Source organism: Notamacropus eugenii, chromosome 2, assembly GCF_028372415.1.
Source record: "Notamacropus eugenii isolate mMacEug1 chromosome 2, mMacEug1.pri_v2, whole genome shotgun sequence".
Classification (NCBI taxonomy): Eukaryota; Metazoa; Chordata; class Mammalia; order Diprotodontia; family Macropodidae; genus Notamacropus; species Notamacropus eugenii.
Genome location: NC_092873.1, coordinates 374,151,963 through 374,174,686, shown reverse-complemented (window position 1 = coordinate 374,174,686; position 22,724 = coordinate 374,151,963). Strand labels below are relative to the sequence as shown.

At 37.4% G+C, this 22,724-nt stretch overlaps 1 protein-coding gene across 15 annotated transcripts in view; it reads left to right on the top strand.

Moving 5' to 3' along the window:
• The window catches only part of BCAS3 (BCAS3 microtubule associated cell migration factor), an 803,928-nt gene that overhangs the window by 330,171 nt on the left and 451,033 nt on the right, over nucleotides 1-22,724 (top strand). For all 15 annotated transcript variants that reach the window (XM_072637728.1, XM_072637734.1, XM_072637735.1 and 12 more), the window contains one exon: nucleotides 13,335-13,485. In XM_072637728.1, the coding sequence (XP_072493829.1) occupies nucleotides 13,335-13,485 (151 nt within the window). The remainder of the gene's footprint in view (nucleotides 1-13,334; nucleotides 13,486-22,724) is intronic.

Genomic DNA, 22,724 nt, shown 5'->3' with positions numbered 1-22,724 from the left:
AATCACTACCATACAACCTAGATTTTTTCTTTCCCTCCCTCCTTCTTCCCCTCCACCACCTCTCCCCTCCCTCCCCGAGAGAGCATACAATTTTATATAGGTTCTACACATACATTCCTGTTAAATACATTTTCACCATAGTCATGTTGTGTAGAAGAATTAAAATGAATGGGAGAAATCATATAACAAACCAAAACATAATACAAAAGAAAATTATCTGCTACAATCTGCGATTGAATTCCATAGTTCTTTCTTGAGATGTGGAAGGTATTTTGCCTTAAAAGACCACTGGGAATTTTTTAAGTCCTTGCATTGCAGTGAAGTTCTAAATCTACCAGAAAAAGTCCTTACACACTGTGGTTGTTGCTGTGTACAAAGTTTTTCTGGTTCTGCTCCTTTCACTCAGCATCAGATCATATAAGGCTTTCCAGGCCTCTCTGAAGTCTTCCTGTTCATCATTTCTTATAGCACGATAGTATTCCATTACATTCATATACCACAACTTGTTCAACCATTCCCCAATTGAAGGGCATCCCCTTGATTTCCAGTTTTTGGCCACCACAAAGAGTGCTGCTATAAATATTTTTGTACATGTGGAACCCTTTCCCATTATTTTGATCTCTTGGGGATACAGTCCTAGAAGTAGTATTGCTGGGTCAAAGGGTATGCACATTTTTGTAGCCCTTCGGGCATAGTTTCAAATTGCTCTCCAGAATGATTGGATCAGCTCACAGCTTCACCAACAATGAAGTAATGTTCCTACTCCCCCACATCTTCTCCAACATTTATCATCTTCCTGTTTTGTCATGTTAGCCAATCTGATAGTTGTGATGTGTCTTAGAGTTGTTTTGATTTGCATCTCTCTAATTAATAGTGATTCAGAGTATTTTTCCATGTGAGTATACATATCTTTAATTTCTTCCTCTGAAAACTGCCTGTTCGTATCCTTTGACCATTTATCAATTGGTGAATGACTTGTATTCTTGTACATTTGACTCAGTTCTCTATATATTTTAGAAATGAGACCTTTATCACAGACACTACTTACAAAAATTCTTTCCCAGTTTTTTGCTTCTCTCCTAATGTTGGCTGCATTGGATTTGGTTGTGCAAAAACTTTTCAATTTAATGTAATCAAAATTATCCATTTTGCACTTCATAATGCTTTCTATCCCTTCTTTAGTCAAAAATTCTTCCCTTCTCCATCAGTCTGATAAATACATTATTCCTTGCTCCACTAATTTGTTTATAGTATCATTCTTTATACCTAGATCATGTACCCATTGGAACTTTATTCTTGTGTATGGTGTCAGGCATTGGTCTGTGCCTACTTTCCACCACACTTTTATCCAATTTTCCCAGCAGTTTTTGTCAAACAGTGAGTTCTTATCCCAGAAGTTGGGGTCCTTGGGTTTATCAAACTATAGAATGCTATATTCATTGCCTACTGTGTCTTGCGCACCTAGCATGTTGCACTTGTCTACCCTTCTGTTTCTTAGCCAATACCAAGTGGTTTTGTTTAACTCAATTTTGCTCCTACTTTACAGGGAAGTCAGAAGCCATTGAACATTAGCTTCCATTTGTATCTCTAAACTTTATCTCTGCATAGTGCTGTCCCTATATCTGACTAGATTCACCATCCATACTCCGGTCCCCATCACTTCTTTCTCCTCCACTTCCTCTATTCCACAATTTTCTCTTCCTTCTATACCATCTTCAGTTTTCTTTCTATCCATAGGTTCCTTCTATTTCTGCTTTAACGCATGCTCAAGTCTTGCTAAAGTCTTTGAATGTTTGTTTTGCTACCTTTCTTTTTTATCTCCTGTTCTCTTCACATCCTTGATAGTGAAATCTGTTTTTTTCCTCTGTCACTTTTCTGAGACTATTCACTCGAGAGTTACCAGTATGGAATAGTGAAGAAAGTGCTTTGTAAACCTTAACAGACTATATGAATGTGAGTTTTTTATAATTACTTATAATGTCCTGGCTAAGCTCAGTGACTTTGCTTTTAGTCTTTTGTCAAGGAAACTCATCTATAATAAAGACTAATGATAATAATGAAAGCTGATTGTATATATGGTGCTGCTATGTTTCATAAAGCATTTAACATAACTAATTTGACCTATGTCATATGGTATTTGGTGTGCAAAATATGGTATTTCAGGGCTTATCCACATTTTACAGATAGGGAAATATTGACTCTTTGGGGTTAAATTAATTACGCATGGTAACACAGCTACCAAATATTGGAGACAGGATTGAAGCACAGTAGGTTGTCTTCATATCCTTCTTTTTGAAACTTTTCCTTTTCTTTATGTGACATTATACTTTCTTGATCCTCTTACTACTTCATTGGGGGTGTATTATATGTTGAGGGAGGACCAGTACCTTTGGTGTGATGGCTGCCGAGCCCTTTTTGGAGCTCTTTCCACCTTTGGTGTTCACCTGTTCCACCTAACTCTCACCTGTGGCTCCAAGAAGCTGCAACATGTTCAGCGGCCACACCCTGATAAACTGTTTTGGCAGATGGGCCAAACTAGGTTGAGGGTAACCAAGGGTTCTCATACCAATTGGTGAGTTAGGGGGGTGTCTACCCCAAGCATGTGAAAACTTCCTCTGGTGGAGTGGGCAGATGAGAACAATTTGTTCCAACAATTTGGCAACGAAGGCAGATGAAGCTGGCGATGTGGAGTGCTTAGAGCTTGGTTAGACACTGAAGATGCCAAGGTCATCCACTGCATTCTGAGTCAGCCATCTGAGTCTGTCCTGCCACTGGACTATGATGACTCTGGAGGACAGAGTACGGCTGATGACTTCGTGCAACCCTGCCTCACTTAAATCCAATTTGCACGCAAATCAAAAGATGTCACCCATACCATTTCACTATTCTGTCTCAAAGTCCTGTGGTAATAGGCAAGTGATGAAGCAGCAGATGCGGATACACTAGAAGCTGTAGTCACAACCCTGCACACAGGTGGCCCAGGCCATAGGGTTGTTTGTCACTAGAAGCAGCAGTGGGACTTGGCAGCCCCCTGAGTGTCTGAGCAGCCTTTGAAGGATTGCACTGCTTGCCTCCTGGTGTGAGAAAGGGGGCTAGAAAAGGTGCCCTAAACATTGTCTGCTTACCCAATCCTGGCCTGATCACCACAGTAGGCAAGGGATCCCACTATGTGGTTGAAACGCAAAAAAAAATGTACAAAATGTACAAAAACATCTTCAAAGATGATTGTACTCACCATCAGCACAAGGAATGTGCGCACACTAATGGACAACACAAGAGGAACTGTTCTTGTTGCAAGACAACTCTGCAGGTATTGCATTCAAATAGCAGCTCTGAGTGAAACAAGGTTGGCAAATGAAGGCCAGCTTACTGAAGTTGGAGTGGGATACACCTTTTTCTGGAGTGGGTGCAGTGATGGAGAGTGCCGTGAAGCTGGTGTGGGTTTTGCAATCAAAACTAATCTAATCATCAAGCTGGTATGCCTTCCAAAAGGAGTGAATGACAGGCTCATGGCAATGCAATTGCCACTCACAGAAAAACACCATGCCACCATCATCAGTGCCTGTGCCCCCACCATAAGAAACTCTGATGAAGTCCAAGAAAAATTTTATGAAGACCTACCGACTTATCATCAATGTGCCAAAAGAGGACAAGCTTATAATAATGGGCAACTTTAATGCTAGAGTAGGCTCAGACTGCAAGACTTGGCAGTGAGTCCTAGAGAGGAATGGAGTTAGAAACAGCAACAGCAGTGGTCATTTATTGCTGAAGACTTGTGCATCACATGACCTTCTCATCACCAACACTGTCTTTTATTTACCTAAACTCAATAAAACTCTATGGATATACCCTCGCAGCAAACATTGGCATCTAATAGACTATGTGATTGTAAGGGGAAGAGACAGACAAGATGTGAGAATGACAAAGGCAATGTGTGATGCAGAGTGCTGGAGTGATCATAGACTTATCCTTTCCAAGCTAAATATTCACATTCATCAAAAGCGCTTCCCCCAAGGCAAAATGACTACCAGAAGAATTAATGGCAACAAATTAGAGCTCTTCTTTGAGTGCGAACAGTTTGTTGCTAACTTGGAGGTAAAGTTGAGCCATCACATAGTTGGCAACAGTGGAGCAGAAAAGGAGTGGGCAGCTTTCAGAGATTTGATGTACAGCACTGCATTTGCTCATCTGGGTCAAAACACTCACAAACGCCAAGACTGGTTTGATGAAAATGATGGGGAAATTCAGAAGCAGCTAAATGAAAAGCAAAAACTCCACAGGATTTACCAGCAGGATAGTTCATCCACTTCTAAGAAGGCAGCATTTAATTCTATCAAAAGCAAAGTATGAGCAAAGCTTATAGAGATGCAAGATTCCTGGCTTAGTAAGAAGGCAGATGAAATTCAGTTTTATGCTGATAGTAACAATTCAAAGTGCTTTTGTGATTTCTTTTTTTTTTTTTTTTTTTTTTTTTTTTTTTTTTTTTTTTTTTTTTTCTTTTATGTTTAACAATCACTGCCATACAATTGCGATTTTATCCCTCCCCACCCACCCCCCACTACCTCCCTCCCTCCCCACGACTGCATACAATTCTGTATAGATTCTACATATACTTTCCTATTGAGTATATTTTCACTATCGTCATGCTATGTAGTCAGACTAAGATAAATGAAAGAATCCGTATAACAAATCAGAACATGATACACAAACAGATACACATACACAAACATGATCTGCTACATTATGTGAGTGACTTCCATATTTCTCTCTCTGAGTGTGGAAGGCTTTTTGCCTTGAGGTCCACCATTGGGATTTTTTTTTTTTTTTTTCAGAAGTTCTTGTGTTATTACACAAATCTAAGTCTACCAGAAAAAACTCTCACACACTGTGGTTGTTGCTGTGCATAAAGTTCTCCTGGTTCTGCTCCTTTCACTCAGCATCAGGTCATATAAGTCCTTCCAGGCCTCTCTGAAGTCTTCTTGTTCATCATTTCTTATGGCACAATAGTACTTGTGATTTCTTGAAAGCTATTTATGGACCAAAAACTTATGGTCCATCACAACTACTCAGTGAAGATGGAGCCACATTGATTAGTGATAAGGACATGATCCTAGAGAGATGGGCTGAATACTTCTATGGTGTTCTCAACAGACCATCATCAATCAATGCTGAGGCCACTGACTGTTTACCTCAGGTTGAAGTCAATCCCTCCTTAGCTGAACTTCCAACTGAAGAAGAGGTTTTGAGGGCCATTAGGCTCCTTTCCTGTGGTAAAGCACTTGGTGCTGATTCTATTCCAGCTGAGATTTACAAGGTAGGGGACCATTGCTCATACAAAAGCTGACTGAAATTTTCCAAGTTATATGGCAAGAGGAGGTTATCCCCCAGGAGTTCAAGGATGCCTCCATTGTCCATCTCTGCAGGAATAAATGGAATAGATAGTCCTGTGACAATCACAGGGGGATCTCTCTCTTAGTCACTGCTGGCAAAGTTCTTGCTAGAGTCCTCCTTAATAGGCTGATCCTTCACCTGGAAGATGAACATATACCTGAGAGTTAGTGTGGCTTCAGAAAGGGCCGAGGAACAGTCAATATTGATGTTTGCTGCCTGACAATTCCAGAAGAAATGCCAGGAGCAGAACAGAGGTCTGTATACAATGTTTGTGGATCTGAAAAGGCCTTTGACACTATTAGTCATGAGGGCTTATGGAAAATTATGTCAAAATTTGGTTGCCTGGAGAAGTTCATCAATATTATACATCATGATGGCATGTTTACCTGGGTTCTGGATGATGGACAATGCTCTTGTACCTTCTTAGTCACCAGTGGAGTGAAACAAGGCTGTGTGCTTGCTCCCATGTTTTTTATCATGATGTTTTCAGGCATGTTGACAAATGCTTTCAATGAGGATGAACACAGCATCAAGGTCAGCTACCATACTGATGGTAAGTTCTTCAATTTGAAAAGGCTACATGCCAAGACCAAAGTGGAGGGAGTGTTGGTGCTTGATTTTCTGTTTGCAGATCATTAAGCCCTTAATCCAGCCTCTGAAGTTGAGATGCAACAAAGTTTGAATCAATTCTCTCCTTCCTGTGTTAATTTTGGTGTAATAATTAACACCAAGAAAACACAGGTGCTCCATTAGGTACCATCACACCATCCATATGTAGAAACATTGGTTACAACAAATGGAGAAGTTTTGAATGCTGTGGGTAAATTCACTTACCTTAGTAGTGTACTTTCCAGGGATGTACACATTGACAATGAAGTTGATGCACACATTGCCAAAGATAGCTTAGTGTTTGGGAGGCTCCAAAGAAAAATTTGGAAGAAAAGAGTTATTAGACTGACTACCAGACTGAAGGTCTACAGAGCCATTGTGCTGACCTCATTGTTATATACTTGTGAAACATGGACAGTCTACCAGCCATGGCAGGAAACTGAATCACTTCCATTTGAACTGTCTTAGAAAAATTCTGGGGATGACCTGGCAGGATAAGGTATCAGACACTTGCTTGAGCTGAACTGCCAAGTATTCAAACTATGCTTCAGAGAGCACAACTCCAATGGGCTGACCACGTTGTTCGAATACAAAATGTATGCTTGACAAAAAGACTATTTTATGGAGAACTTGCATGGGGCAGGCGATCACATGGTGGACAGAAGAAATGATACAAGGACACTTTCAAGGTCTCTCTCAAGAACTTTGGATTTGACTGTGCAACATGGGAGACACTGGCACAGGACTGCTCAGCATGGTGTGCCCACATCAGAAAGGGTGCTGTACTCTTTGAGCAAAGCAGAATTGAAATAGCACAAAGTAAACACAGGATACACAAATTTGGGGTATCCACCTCAAATATTCATATGGACTATCTGTGCCCAACCTGTAGTAGAGCATTCTGAGCTTGTATTGGTCTGATCAGGCGCAGTCGGACACACTGAAATTTCACTTTATCATAGTGATGCCATTTTGTCCTCTTTGAAGATGGACAACAACCAACTACTTCATTGACTGCTCTTTTGCCTCCTGTTGCTGGTTCCTCTTCCTACCCCTTAATTGTCTTTTTCCAAGGCCTTGTCTCAACTCTGAGCTTTTCTTTCTCTATGTTCACTTAGCAAATTTATATACTCTAGTTTCAACAGTGATCCCTTTACTTATGACTCTCAATTCTATATTTCTGGGCCTGAACTGCTAACCTAAGTGGCAGTGTTGGATTATCTAACTGGCTATAAGATATTGTAATTCAATAATTAGTAATTAATATGTTTAAAATATGTCATTCATAAGCATCACTAACATTTTTTTTTGGTTGGTGATGTAAACGCTATTCTTCCAGTTTTCTGCTCTACAAAGCTCTTACTCTGTAGTCAGTTTGTCCTCAAGCCCTATTGTTCTTACTTTAGAGTGGTTCTTACATTTCTTGGTATACATTAGATATTCAGTAAATATTTGTTGACTCATTAGGAAATGACTAGGATATAGCTGGTTTTCTGAATTACTCACATACCCAATGCTACAGTCCAGCCATAGAACCAAATAGATAACAACAGTTAATTGTGGCAAATCTGTAATAGTGGCATTTATATCTCCTTGCCCACCATGATATTAAATGACTTTTAAATATCTCCATATAATAAAATTATCCTTGTTACTCTTCTTCTCTTCTGGCCCTTCTATTAGACTTCCTTCATGGTTTGTGTGTTTTTGTGGTTGTTTAGTCACTTCGGTTGTGTCCCACTGTTTGTGGCACTGTTTGAGGGTTTTCTTAGCATAGACACTGGAGTAGTTTGCCATTTCCTGCTCCAGATCATTTTATGGATGTTGAAACTGAGACAAAGAGGGTTACATGACTTGCCCTTATATGACTATAAGTGTAGTAAGTATTTGAGCTCACATTTGACATCATGTCTTTCTGTCTCCAGCCCTGGCATTCTATTTATTGCATCACCTAGGTGCTCTGCCTGGTCTGTATTCATTCATTTATTTGTGAGTCAGTCAGGGTTAAGTGATTTGCCCAGGGTTACACAGTTAGTACGTGTCAAGTGTCTGAGTTAAGATTTGAACCCAGGTCCTCCTGACTCCAGGGCCGCTGCTCTGTCCCCTATACCATCTAGCTGCCCCACCCCAACCCCCTTTTCCAGTTTGTGTATTTAGTATTATCATTTTTTTAACTACCCTCCGTGTCCTTTATACATTGTGAATGCTGCCCTTAATTATCCCCTTGACATGTGTGGACAACTTCCATTAACTTTAATAGGAATTCTGAAAGAGAAATGAGGGGGAAATCAACCTTCATTTTCTGTGCCTGAGATTCTTGCTCTCCTTGTTTTGCTAAGGTGGCATTTATTGATGTTTCAGTTACAATCTCCAATGGGTATTGTAAAAACATCCATTTGCTGTCCTGGGGATGTGGAGCATTGGTTAAACCATTACCTCAATTCTAGAGGCTACCTTCACATTTTGATGGCATAAAGAACATTGTCCCTTTACATTTCTGACACTTCTGTAGCTAACTTTATATGTACTTATTGCCTGAGTCGTTCTTTAAGATAAATGCTGGTACTGCCCCGACTGTGGCGAGATATATCTCTGTGTTTTGTGGAAATAAGATGTTGTTTAAGAACCTTCCTTTGTACTTCTATTCTGTCCCTCTCACCTTGCATCTTACTGATTCGCAGCTAGCAAAAGGATTTTAAACATGATTTTTTGTTAGAAGTCAGAAAGTCACGATTTGAAATAATTAAAACTAGAGTTTGCATTATGTTTCTTTATATGATACAAGAATTACAGGGTAATACAAGTTGTGATTATGCATCAATCTGTCTATGGCTTAGTAATTTGGAACATGGGACATTCTTTAGTTGTCATCTTTAATGGTAGCATGAATTCCTTGAGTTAATTAAATCCAGTTATACTATGTTGCTCCTTTACTGAAGAGTAGAATGTTGATGACAAATATCTGAAAGCTTCAACTCTAGGGAGCTCAATTTTTAACCTGAAGCCACTTCTGGTTGTTCCTTAATCTGTCAGACGAAGGTAAAATAAGTTTCATTTTCACACAGTAAATGAATTTGCCAGATAAGATTTCCAAAACTCCTTACACAGGGAAAGAATAGTCATTGAACAATTTTGGCTGGAGGTTGGCTGGCTGCATCTAAGCCCTAACTTCATTCAGGTGAGTGAGTTCTGTGTGGCTATAGCAATATCATATTTAAAAAAAATATTGAGACCTAATCCAAAATATGACCAAGTTAGCTCTTGTTAGCTTTCCTAACATGAATCTTGAAAGGAAAATTTTTTAAAAACAAATGGGAACCTTCTCTGCCTTTATGTTTTTCATTTTGTTTTGTTTTTCCTATTCTCTTCATCATTAACTTTTTATGTAAAATTCTTAGAAGTCACATGGATCAGTTGTGATAGTAGATGATATTTTGTTACCATTTGGGTTTGTCTTGTATAAGGCCAATGGTAAACAAAAGCCAAATTTCCAAACTGATTCTTGCAATCTTGAGATTTTGGAGGGGGGGCAATTAATTTTCCTGAAATATAATGTCATGTCCAGGGGTAAAAAAAAAAATGGAAAGGGAGGGGGAGAGAAGCCAGTAAGGTACCAGTTATGTTGAATTAAATGACCCTGAGGAGAGGGCAAAGAATGCATTGAGTGTCTTTAGAAAGATGAGAAATTCATTAAACTTTTTTTTTCCTTCTATCTTCAATCCATTTAAAGTGTCATTATGGCTTTTCAGTCTGCTTCCTGTGAGGGAAACTCTTTCTATACTGTTATTCTTCCTTGGAAAAGGTGGTTGCACTGGGGGTGTAGTGGGTTTGAAATCTAAAGCACCCTCTTCAGTTCAGCCTGTATGGATTTGACCTGGGGTTTGTGTAATTCTATTTAGAATGCCCCAGTTATTTAGTAACCTAATTCCCAATATGGCCTCCCTTTGACTGGGGACAAAGCCGACATTTCACAGCATTATGGAAACAGAAAAACAAGTTAATGATCTAAACCTTCTAATTCACCATGGCTTGTCTCTTTAAAGCCCCTTGATTCTATTATAAGCTGGCTGGCTCCTGCATTGTTTCCTTTCTTTCTTTCTCTGCTTTCTTTACATTTCTTTAACTCTTGTCTGAGTAATTTGTAGCCCATTGCTTTTGTGGTTGAAGGCTGAAAGGTGCTAGCTAGAGTGTGATAGAGAAAGCAGACAAAACTGAGAATACGGTTAAACGGGAGCTTACTCCCATGAATATTATAAAACTTGTAGCTATTTCCCTTTGGTATCCATCTTGTAATTTAATTATTCTTTAAGAGTGGGTAAACTTGGCTTCCAGCCTTAATAAGCCAGTATCACAATTTCATTTGGAACCTTATGGCAATTGGACTGGCACTCTAGACCAGGCGTACAGAACATATGGCCTGAAGGTCACGTTGGCTCTTGAGGTCCTCAAGTGCAACCCTTTGAATCCAAACTTTACTCAACAAATTCCCTTAATAAAAAAGATTTTCTTTAGTCCCTCTCCTGCTATAACTCCAGACATTTCAAGTTTAGTGTCTCCCCTGCCCTGTCTTCACATCTGCCAGTAAATGAAACATAATTTTATGAACAAATGTGGTTATACATAATACAATTATATTCTTTAGCTAATACAATGATTTTAAATCTTTAAAACTGACATATGTCACACTTTAAGATTTACAAAGTACTTTACATATATTTTCTTATGTAATCTTTAGTTACAGATGAGGAAACTGAAACCCAGAGGAGTTAAGTGATTTGCCTATTAAGTGACTCACATGGTCGGTCACATCACATGGTCACCAAATTATTAAATGCCAGATCTGTAATTTAAATCCTTTTTTCTTTTTACTGTACTGCACTGCAGCTCTATAATCATTTAGTTAATCTGTGTTTTTAGGAAAATGATTTTTCCTTTGTGTTCTTCATTAGCTCTATCTGATAAATTTTGATGTTTTGTCTCTTTATTATCTCTTTCACATAATTGCCAATAGTATCATTTATTCTTTGGTCTGCTTGCTATTTAGGAGTCCTTAAGTAGTCTCCAATTAGGTATATGTTTTTTGTTTGTGCTCCCTGAATTGATTATTTTTATTTTATTATGATCTATAAAGAATATGCTGAGTATTTTGGGCATTTTACATTTATTTGAAATTTCTTTGTATCCTAACATGGCCCATTTAAAAAGTGCAGAGAAAAAAAACTAGCGATAAGAAATTCTATATTCTTTAGTGGCTTCATTTAGAAGTCACCATAAGTCTTTAACTCTAAATTCCTTGAATTCATCTTTGTGTTAGATTTGTCCACCTTTGAGACAGAAACATTGAAGTCTCCTGTTATCGTTGTGTTGCTCTTTATATCCTTTAGCAATTCAGTCAGCTTTTTCGTTATGAATTTAGATGCTATGGCATTTGGAATATGTCGATTTAATATCAATATTAGTTTCTTGTTTATGGTTCCTTTTAGCATAATGTAATTTCCTTGTTTCTCTTGGTATAATGTATGAATTTTTATGTTTGATTTGTCTGCTAGCATAAATCCAACTTGCTCTTTTTGGAACTTATGTGCATAGTAAATGTTTGAGCCTCTCTTTTTTATTCTATGTGCCTCTTTGCTTCTTATATATCTTATAAGCAACAGATTATGGGGTTTTTATTGTGTATTATGTCATTTTTTAAAAATTTAGTGTGTTTAATATATCCATATTTAAAGTTATGAGAGTTTGTAGGGTCATTTCAGAAAATAATTGCCTGAATTTCAGTCACATATCAATTTTAAAAAAATGCTTTCTTTAGGAAGGGATGATATCTAAAAAAATAAAATTAAGGGATGAGAGAGGAATATATTGGGAGAAAGGGAGAAATGGAATGAGGCAAATTATCTCTCATAAAAGAGGCAAAAAAGCTTTTTCAACAGAGGGAAAAAGGGGGAAGGTGAGAGGGAAAAAGTGAAGTTTACTCTCATCATATGTGGCTTAAGGAGGGAATAACATGCACACTCAATTTGGTATGAAAATCTATCATACACTACAAGAAAGTAGGGGAGAAGGGGATAAATGGGCTGTGAGAGGGATGATAGAAGGGAGGGCAAATGGGAGGAGGGAGTAATTAGAAGTAAACATTTTTGGGGAGGGACAAGGACAAAAGAGAACAGAATAAATGGGGGACAGGATAGGGACAGGATAGGATGGAGAGAAATATAGTTAGTCTTTCACAACATGACTATTATGGAAGTCTTTTGCACATGTATAGTCTGTATTAAATTGCTTGCCTTCACAGTGGGGATGCGTGGAGAGGGAGAAGAGAGAGAAATTGGAACTCAAAGTTTTAGGAACGAATGTTGAGAACTGTTTTTGCATGCAACTGGGAAATAAGAAATACAGGTAATGGGTATAGAAATCTATCTTGCCCTACAAGAAAAAGAGAGAAGATGGGGACAAGGGAAGGGAGGGGTGTGATAGAAGAGAGGGCAGATTGGAGGAAGGGATAATCAGAATGCATGGTGTTTTGGGGTGGGGAGAGGGAAGAGATGGGGAGAAAATTTGGAACTCAAAATCTTGTGGAAATGAATGTTGAAAATTAAAAATAAATAATTTTTTTTTTTTTTTTAAAGGAAGAGTTAGAGCTAGAGCAGAGCTAAGAGGAAGTTAGTCTTGAGAGTAAGAGCTAGGAAGGATGCAGGCTGCTGGCTAAATTGAGTGAAAGAACTTGTTTGTGATTTTATTTAAGAGGACCTGCTTGTTATTTGTTTAATGGAGCTGGTTTGTGGGAAGCCTAGCAGGGGGAAGGCTTGGGGATGGTGTTGTTCTTTGCATTGTTATTGTGCATAGATTTTTGTTACTGTGATGGATTTGGCTTTCTGGTGTCTGAATTAATGTTTTGGTTTTGTCTTCCAAAAAATATTCTTGGCTTCAGAATTTCTGGACATTTTATATCTCTACTCATATCCTGAAAATGCATTAGTTACCTCAGAGGGTTTAGCATCCAAATTATCCAAAGTGATAATGATCCAATTATTCCTTGGAGCTGGAAATAACACTGCAACAGGAAGCAGAAGATCTTATAATCTACCAGTCCTGGATCTGTTAATTAGTAGCAGTGTAACTTTAAAGAAGTCACTTTATTTCTCTAGATCTTATCTTTCCACTTCTATAATAACAGGATTAGAATAGATCTTATTCTTTGAGTCTAGCAGATTATTTGGGACTCAAATTTGAACTAAAACACTTTTTGCTTCTGATCAGCAGACTTAAAGTCGTATCTTCAGAGGTGGGAGAACATCCTTTGCTAATGCTGTCATTTCTTTGTCTTATTGCAGGAAAACTAAACAGTCAAGACTCCTACAACAATTTCACCAACAACAACCCTGGCAACCCTAGGCTTTCCCCACTCCCGAGTTTGATGGTAGTGGGACCTCTTGCACAAATCAAACAGCCAATGACACTGGGGACCATCACCAAACGCACAGGGTAAGCAAACCACTCTCACTTGATACTCTTTATCATGCTGTTTTTTAGTAGCTAGAGTATAAGAACAAGACATGCTTTTCGTTAATGTGGCTTTGATTTCTTTTTTCTAGCAGCATAAAACTTAATAGCAACTGATTAGGTACAAATTTTAAAACACAGTTTCTTTCTCTTCCTTCCTTTCAAACTTCCTTCCCTATCGTTCCCCCTCACCTCCTTACAAAAACAACAATGAAAATTCACTTTGGCTAATAAAACCAGATCTGTTAGCTTAGACTTAGTGTTTTTGTCTTTGCCTCAATTTGCATATTCTTGCCATCACAGTAGAGCATTCTCCACATGTGTTCTTTATCCAATTTTGACCAATAACAGTATTAGAGAGAGAAGTCTTTGTGTAAGCACTGCCTTTAATGCTCTTGACTGAGGCAGTGTGATATCGTAGGCAAAATAGACATACAGCTCCAGAGTTTGCTTCTCTGTAAAATACAGTCTTTGTGGCCTTACTCAAGTGTTCCTAATGCTGGGTCTGTGAACTTCCTTGTTAAATATGTTGATAACTCTATTTCTTTATAATTTATCTTCCTTTATAATCCTAGGAATTAATAAAATTATATTAATGAAATAAAAATATTTTTATTATATAAATAATATAAATATATATTGCATTTAATTGTATTTATATTATTTATATATAAATATGTATTACATTTAATTATATTTTTATTTAAATATAATTGATTTTCTTTATAATTATGTCATTTTATTTTATATATTTAAGGATATTATTCTGGGAAGGGGTGTTTAGGTTTCCCCAAACTAACAGAGAGGTTCAGGACATGAAAAAGGTTAATCATCCCTGACACAGAAGATCTCTAAGGTCTCTTCTAGCTCTAATTTTCTGTAAATCTTTATGTCCTAGTAAATAGGTTCTACTCAAGTTTAGCCATGACCTGCCAAGTTCCTTTGGCTAATTTATTTGAATTTTCTTTGCTCTCATTTTGGTGCAGAAGCACCACTGTATAACAGAGTAGAGAAAGTCCTCCTAGTAGAGGACTAGGAACTTCAGTTATCTTAATCCTGCTTTGTCACCAATTGTCCATACATTATTAGTCATATAACATCACAATACCTCTAGCCTTTGGTTTCTTTATCTATAAAATGAGAGGGCTAAGCAATCTAGTCTCCCTTCTGATGCAGATATTTTATGATTTATATTTATAGAGCCACGTAGCTTTCTCTGGGAAGCAGTGTGGTATAAGGGCTAGAGAGCTGGTTTCAGAGGCAGGAAGACATGAATTCCAGTCTTGCCTCTGGCACTTATTGGGCCCCACTTAACTGAATGAAGACAAGCCACTTAACCCTTCAGAGACAGCAGACTGCAGTCTCTAAGACCTGCCTGGACAAAAATAATTTCCTCATTGTTTATGAGTCAGTATTTATTAAGCACTTGTTATGTACCAGGCATGGTACTTAGCCCTAGCAATACAAATACTATTAAAAAAGTCTCTGTCTTCAAAATTATCTTTTTAAGTAAATTTTAATTCTTGTCTTTTGTTTTTTACAGTATGATAATTTTCCTCAGTATTTATCCTCCTGTCCTTCTATAATGTCATCTCATGTAACAGAATTTTATTAAAGACAAAAAATACAAAGAAGAGATAAAAATCAGTACAAGGGAGTTATACATTTAAAAGACCAAAAACATGTGCAATATACAGTATTTATAAAGAGCTCCCACATCTGCAATGTAATGGATTCGGAGCATCCTCTCATATCTCTTCTTTCAAGTCATGCTTCTTCTTCATAATTTTGTAACATCTACTTTGATTGTGTGTGTGTTTGTTCTTTACATTCGCATTGTTGTAGTTATTGCTTATATTGTTTTCCTGACTGCACTTACTACACTCTGCATCAGTTCACGTAGATCTTTCCATGGTTCTCTGTGTTCATTACGTTCATCATTTCTTATAGCACAGTAACATCCCTTTGCATTCTTGTACTGCACTTTATTTAGCCATTCCCAAATCGATGGGTATCTGCTTTGTTTTCAGTTCTTAGCTATTATGAGAAGCACTGATTCATATATATATATATATATGTGTATATATATATATATATATACACATATATATGTATATATGTAAGTATTTAAAATGTATGTACATGTGTATAGGTATATATGGAGACTTTCTTATCAGTGGTTCCCTTGGGGTATAAACCCAGTAATGGAATCTATGGGTCAAAGGATATGGACATTTTAGTAATTTTTTGGCATAATTTCAATTTGCTTTCCAAAGTGCTTGTACCAATTTACAGCTCAACTTACAATGTACCAATGTGCCTTGTATTCTAATAGGGTAATATATACATATGTATGGGAATGTAGTTAAAGAAAGAGTGTTTAGGAGAAAGAAGTGAGAGTGCTGAATGGAGTAAATAGAGTAATAAGGAGATCGATTAAGATACCCTTATCAAGAAGAGTGTGTTAGATTTGGCTATTTTTCTCAGACTTAGAGGTTGAAAATGGGGCATGAAGTATGGCACAGAGTTCACTAGGAAATGTTGTATTGGGCCTGAGAAATGGGTTATTATTGTTGTGTTTGTCCTTCATTCTCAAAGAGGACCATGACATCAAGATGATGACATGACTTGCAGTTGCCTTTGATTTGAGTGAGGGAGGACTGTGCAATGTCACCAACTTCTTCTCCTGAGCCTTCTGGGTCCAGTGGAATGACATTCATCAGGAGGACTGGAAATGGCCCAGGAGGCAATGTGAGACCCTAGCCCTTTCAGGCTTTGGTCTTATTACAATCTTACTTTGAGTGAGGTACACCCATTCAATGAATAGGCTTCTTTAAGTTACTCCTGAGAAATGGGAAAGAGATGTTGAAGTCCTTCATAATGAAATATCAGGGATGTAGGAGCATTCCTTTGGTTTCAGATCAAGTTAGAAACTGGAGAACAGGTGGCATTGCATGATTTTGGCTAGGATTTGTCAATGAAGTCATAAATATGATCTAGAAAAGATTCTGGAGCTTCATAATTTACAGTATGTTTTTCACATGACTCAACAATTCAGCATTAAGCCGCTGATATATGCAAGACACTGAGTATACAAAGACAAAACTTTTCCTGTCTTCAAGAAGCTTACATGTCTGACAAGATTAAAACATTTATATAGAAAAGGTATATACAAGGTTGATTTCATAGAGAGAGCTCCATATGAACTGAGACTTGATAGAAGACAAGTATTGTTTTGTGACTGATTTGTAGAGAAAGAGACAAAGAGAGATGACATATTCCTGGCATGGAATGGCTTGGTAAAGGCAGGGTAGCAGGAGATGGAATGTTGAGTTTCAGGAAATAACTATTTCTCCTTTTTTTTTTAGTGTATGAAGAGTGGTAAACTAAGGCTACATTTTGTATGCTATTTTATATAGATTGTCTCACTTATTCTCATAGTGCTCCTGTGAGCCTGGAAATATAGGCATTATCAAATGTTGTCAGAATATGTCATGGTATAGAAGAAAGAGTTTTAAACTCAAGAGTTAAAAGGTTTGAGTTTACTTACTATCACTGCACTTATTATCCATGTCATGGTAATGAATTTTGATTTTTAGGTTCTTGCTTTATATAATTTGAACAGTAGTTCTTGCACTATCTGACAGGGCTCATGTAGAAAGTATAAAGTGCTGTTAACAATGAACATGGTATAGTGGAGAGAGTGTTGGACGTGGGGTCACAAGACCTGGTTTCAAATCCTACTTCAGATACTCATTAGCTATACACTACATCAGATAGCTTTCCCATTTCTAAACTGTATGCTCCCTGTTTCATAGTGGTTGTTGTGAGCAAAACACTGTATAAATGGGAATTAGAATTATCCACATTTCAGAGGAAAAGAAACAGAAGGTATTAGAAGGAAGTTGATTTGCCAAGAGTCTGACTTGAGTAAGGGTGGAAAAAACACTTTCTTCATGTTCCATCTCCAGTTGCTTTTGTGCTAGCCAGGAAGGAAAGATGCATATTAACCAGTCTTTTAGTCAGTATGTCTTAATAGTTTTATGACTAGATGGTAGCGTGTTTCACTTAGCTCTCCTGTACTCTGAAGCGCAGATTCTGGTAGTTTCTGGCTCTACTTTAAGCTCCATATCTCAGTGAGAGAAGGACAGAAATTTCAACTTAGCCCACTTCTCCTGGATCAAGTAGAGTCTGAGTACAAGAGGTAGTTGATCTGCCATCCTCAAAGCTATGTAACAATCATAAGTAGAAATAAAATTAAATTTGTCATGTTTCAGAGAAAAATCTAGCCAGCAGATAACATCAGTGAGATGTATTATCAACAAATCATTTAGACTTCATATTTCTTAATTCATTTTACATTTGTGATTTTGTAGACAGGAGAAATACAGTTTTCAGTGTGAATAGCCACTTAAACCCTTCCTCTGTTTCTTTCTCATTTATAATAAGAATAGTTCCCTCATACCTTTAGAATTTGTAAGAGAAATATTTTATCTAAACTCTACTTGTAGGAGAGTTGGGTGGTCATTCCCTATAAGACATTCAATCCCTAGATTACAGATCTGAAGGAGAAAAATGGAGCAGAATCCAAAATTTTAATAACAAACAAAAAGTCACAAATACCTTTACATTTTTAGTGATCAAGCAACACAAAAATGTATCCCTTGCACCAGGTTGCAATGCCAACACACTCTCTCTCCATGTATAGGTTCATATAATTAGCTAGAAAAGGAATATCAGAGAGCTTCTAGTCTAACTCTTTCAATTTACGAATGAGTGAATTGAGACTTAGAGATGCTCACTTTTTCTAAGAGATCTGAAAGACTTCCAGGAATATTTGCTCAAAGTCACATCTTTAGTTGGTGGCAGAGCTTATATTAAATAAAAACTAAGAGACTGATGCCAAAGCCATTCTTCTTTCCACTGCCCTTTTGCTAAAAGATGGCACCTTAGACTCCCTTACTTCTCAGCCTCAGCCCAAGTTCCCTTTTACCACCTGCCTTTTCTCTTGCCTTTCTCATGCTCATCCAGTCTACTATAAATTCATGCTTTTTAATTCAGCTGGACCCTCCTTCCTGTTTGCAGGACAGAATGGTGTTCTTGGGAGTCAGACAGTCCCATCATGTGTCTGCCATTTGTGTGACCCTGGGCAAGTCAATTCATTCCTCCATATTTTAGTTTCCTGGTAGGTTTTCTATTAATCTTCCTTAGAAACTCTTTACCAGAAAAAATGCTCTAAATTACTATTGATCAGAGAGATGCAAATCAAAACAACTCTGAGGTACCACATCACACCTATCAGATTGGCTAACATGACAAAACAGGAAAATGATAAATGTTGGAGAAAGATGTGGGAAAGTTGGAACACTAATTCATTGGTGGTGAAGCTGTGAGCTGCTCCAACCATTCTGGAGAACAATTTGGAGCTATGCCCAAAGGGCTACAAAAATGTACATAGCCTTTGACCCAGCAATACCACTTCTAGGGCTGTGTCCCAAAGAGATCATAAAAATGGGGAAAGGACCCACATGTACAAAAATATTTATAGCAGCTCTCTTTGTGGTGGCCAAGAACTAGAAATTGAGGGGATGCCCATCAATTGAGGAATGGCTGAACAAGTTGGTATATGAATGTAATGGAATACTATTGTGCTGTAAGAAATGATGAACAGGAGGACTTCAGAGAGGCCTGGAAGGAGCTATATGAATTGATGCTGAGTGAAAGGAGCAGAACCAGGAGAACACTGCACACAGTAACAGCCACAGTGTGTGATAATTGACTTTGATAGACTTAGCCCTTCTCAGCAATGCGAGGTCCTAAAACACTTCCAAAGGACTCATGATGGAAAATGCCATCCACATCCAGAGAAAGAACTATAGAGTCTGAATGCAGAGCAAAGCAGACTATTTTCTTTTTTTTGTTTGTTTTGCTTTATTTTCTTTCTCATGGTTTTTTCCATTCATTCTATTTCTTCTATACAACATGACTAATGTGAAAATATGTTTAATAGGAATGTATATGTAGAGCCAATATCAGATTGTGTGCCATCTTGGGGAGGGAAGGAAGGGGGAGAAACTTAAAAACTTGTGGAAGCTAATGTTGCAAACTAAAAATAAATAAATTAACTTAAAAAAAAAAACAAATAAAAAAATAAAAAAAAAAGGAAAGAAACTCTTTGCCAGGTACTGGAGACCTTTCCTTCTTGGTTACGAGTGTGCCACTTCAGCTGTTTGATCTTGTCCATAGCAAGCAGTGCATAGATGTAAATTGAATTGTACTGGATTGAATTGCTAGGGAATGGACCCATCTCTTTTTCTAATAATACATGTCCTTAGTAACATTAAGCTAAGTATTAGAGCACTGTGGACTGTGGATTACTGTGCCTTCTATTATTTGTCCCTCCCTCCCTCTTTCCACCTTACCTCTTTTCTCTTCTTTCTCTGTCCCTCCCCCTTCATCTCCCACACACAGATACCATTTCAGTACAAGAACTCTTTGATGATGATAATACCTTGGTGCCCATTCTAGTACTGTCAAACTTATGGTACTATCAGCATTGTTCATTAGAAACAAAGTTATAGTGTTTTGGAACTAGAGAGGACCTAGTTGGTTATAAATAGTTGTCATCACTTCTTTTATTGTCATTTTACTGAAGCAGTTTTCTGAAGTTTTCTGTATGCAGTTTGTAGAATTCTATGTAACCATTTAGCACCAGAGAGAATGTTTTGTATTTTCAAGATTCTTTTTATTTTTGGAGAACTTCTTGTACAATATAATAGGCCCCATTTCATGCTCTGGGGTCTTGGCAATAATTGGTTTCTCATATTCCCCCTGAACTCCCTTTTTACAGAAGATGAGCTCTGTGTCTCTCAGTTTTTTCTTTTTTATTCCAGTATAATGTATAGATTTGAACCAAATCCACAGTAAACTTAAGTGTCAAAGTTTTTTTTTAATGGCATTATGGTCTTGAAAGCCTCAAACTGATTATTCTAGATATTGAAGACAAATTGCCTATGTTCAAACCACTGTTTTGTGATGTGAAGCAGGAACATTTGATTCTGCCCTTTCTACCTCATGGTTAGATCTTTTCATGTTGATTGCTATTAAGTATTATAAAGAAAAGTGACTTCAGGGTCAAAATGATGTATGTATTAATTTTCATTGGCAAAGTAGGTATATATCAAGTATATTTTTAAAAATTGAAGAACTAATCGAAGTTTCAGATTACCATCTTATTTTGCTTACTCTTTTCTAACATCTTGATTTCTAAAACTTTTATCTATTTTACTTTTAAAATTTCCATCATGGTTAGGTCTACAAGGCCTGACAATTAACAATTAACAGTGGTTAATTTGTTTTTATAAGTTTCACTTAGCGACTTATTTATTATGAAATGTGATGTACATATTAAAGTCATTTGATGATGTAGCTGGATGATAGGCTCAAATTGTTTTCTAGGAGTCTGTTTTCAATACTGTGAATGAATATAGAAGACTTTCTCCACTGTTATTCTTTTGTCTGTGAATTCTCACTTGCTGGATTTAAGTGTGCTTCCATGCAAGTTCCCTTTGTAGTTGATTCTTGTATATTATGTACAAAGTACTTAACCCAACACTTCTAGCAAGAGAATCCACAGATAACTCACCTGTAGACTTATGAAATACATCAATAGGGCTTCTGGTCAGCTGACAAATCCCCCGGGGAAATTCAAGACCGTTGAACTCATGACAGACTTAGTTTATGTGAAGAGCTATATTAACAAAGCTGTGATTTCTAAGAATTGCCTGGAATCCAAGAAGCTGGGCACATCTAAATTGAGACAAAAGCCTTAACATAAACCTCCAAGGGGCAAAGCATGTGCTTAACGTATTTAACATCTGCCCTCTCATTTCTGGAAATGCATATCCCTAAAAGGAGTTGCAGTGTAACGTTTAGATGGGACAAGGACCATCTGTCTCACTCTAAATCGTACGGGAGGCTAGTAGTTCTACAAATGTCAAAAGACAGATGTATTTACACCTTCATGGTAAGTACCTCCAAGCAGTGCTCTAAGGAAACAGGCTGGCTTTGGTAGCAGCTGCACCAAGACTGTACACAGTGAAGGCAGAAGGAGGTGTTCAATATCACCTGGCTCTAATAGCCACTGTGTGCTGACCTCCTTATTGATTATGCTTTCTCTGGGATTGGCCTTTTGGAGACCTATATCTGCTCTTGTGTGAGTCACTAATGTGGATGATTCCCCTGACCTATGAATGGTAAGAATAGGATTAAGAAGTACCTTATCTCCATTTTAATATATATTTTTTAATTTTCCTGTGAAATAAATCTGCATTTGAGAATTGTTAAGTAGAAATTCACAGATGCTTCCCTTAAATATGTGTATAAAACAACTGATAAGGAAGCAGTGGATTAATTATTTTGGTTAGTTTTTTAGAAGAAAGAGAATTTTTATGATATTGCCTTCATCAGGATCCCTAGTTTTATCTCAGAGAATCTAAATACCCTGGAATCTTACTCCTCTCCCCAATAATCAGAGAGCTCTAGGCTTTAGAAGATGATCATTAACAGTCTCACAGGAATTGAAATATGGAAAAATTGGGAGAATTTTTTATTTCCTTCATAAAGATATAATATTTATATTACCTCCACTGAGATGCAAAATACACAAAAATTGGGAGTTAGGAGACATTTCTGTAACTCTGCACATAGTGTATTTTAGTAGATAGAGAGCTGACCTCAGTCAGAAAGACCTGAGTTTGAGTCCTACCACTGCCTCTTACTGGCTGTGGACCCTGGATAATTTTGCCTCCAGATATTCTAGGCAGTTCTAAAATGCTCTGTTGCAGAAATTGCATTTATAGAAGGAGTTCCTTTATCTGGGACTTCACTGTCTCTGTGCAACTACAGGTCAAGACCTTATTCCTGTCACTTTCCTTACTGGTTTTGCATCATTAGAAGCAAACATGAAAGGTTTTTCTTTTTTCTTCATTCATGAATTGTGTTTCACATGAATACAACAAATATTACTTTATTTGCTTCACAGAGAAAGTGAAGTCTCAGTGTTGGCCTGGAGGATGTAAGAGGGGAGCCCACTGAGAACCCTAGTCTTTTCCCTTTCACCTCTCCACAGATCTTGAATTCCATTTCTCTTTGCTACATTATTGGGCTATTTGAGTCACACTTCTCACTTATCTGTCAGTCCTGCTGAAGATGATGGAAAT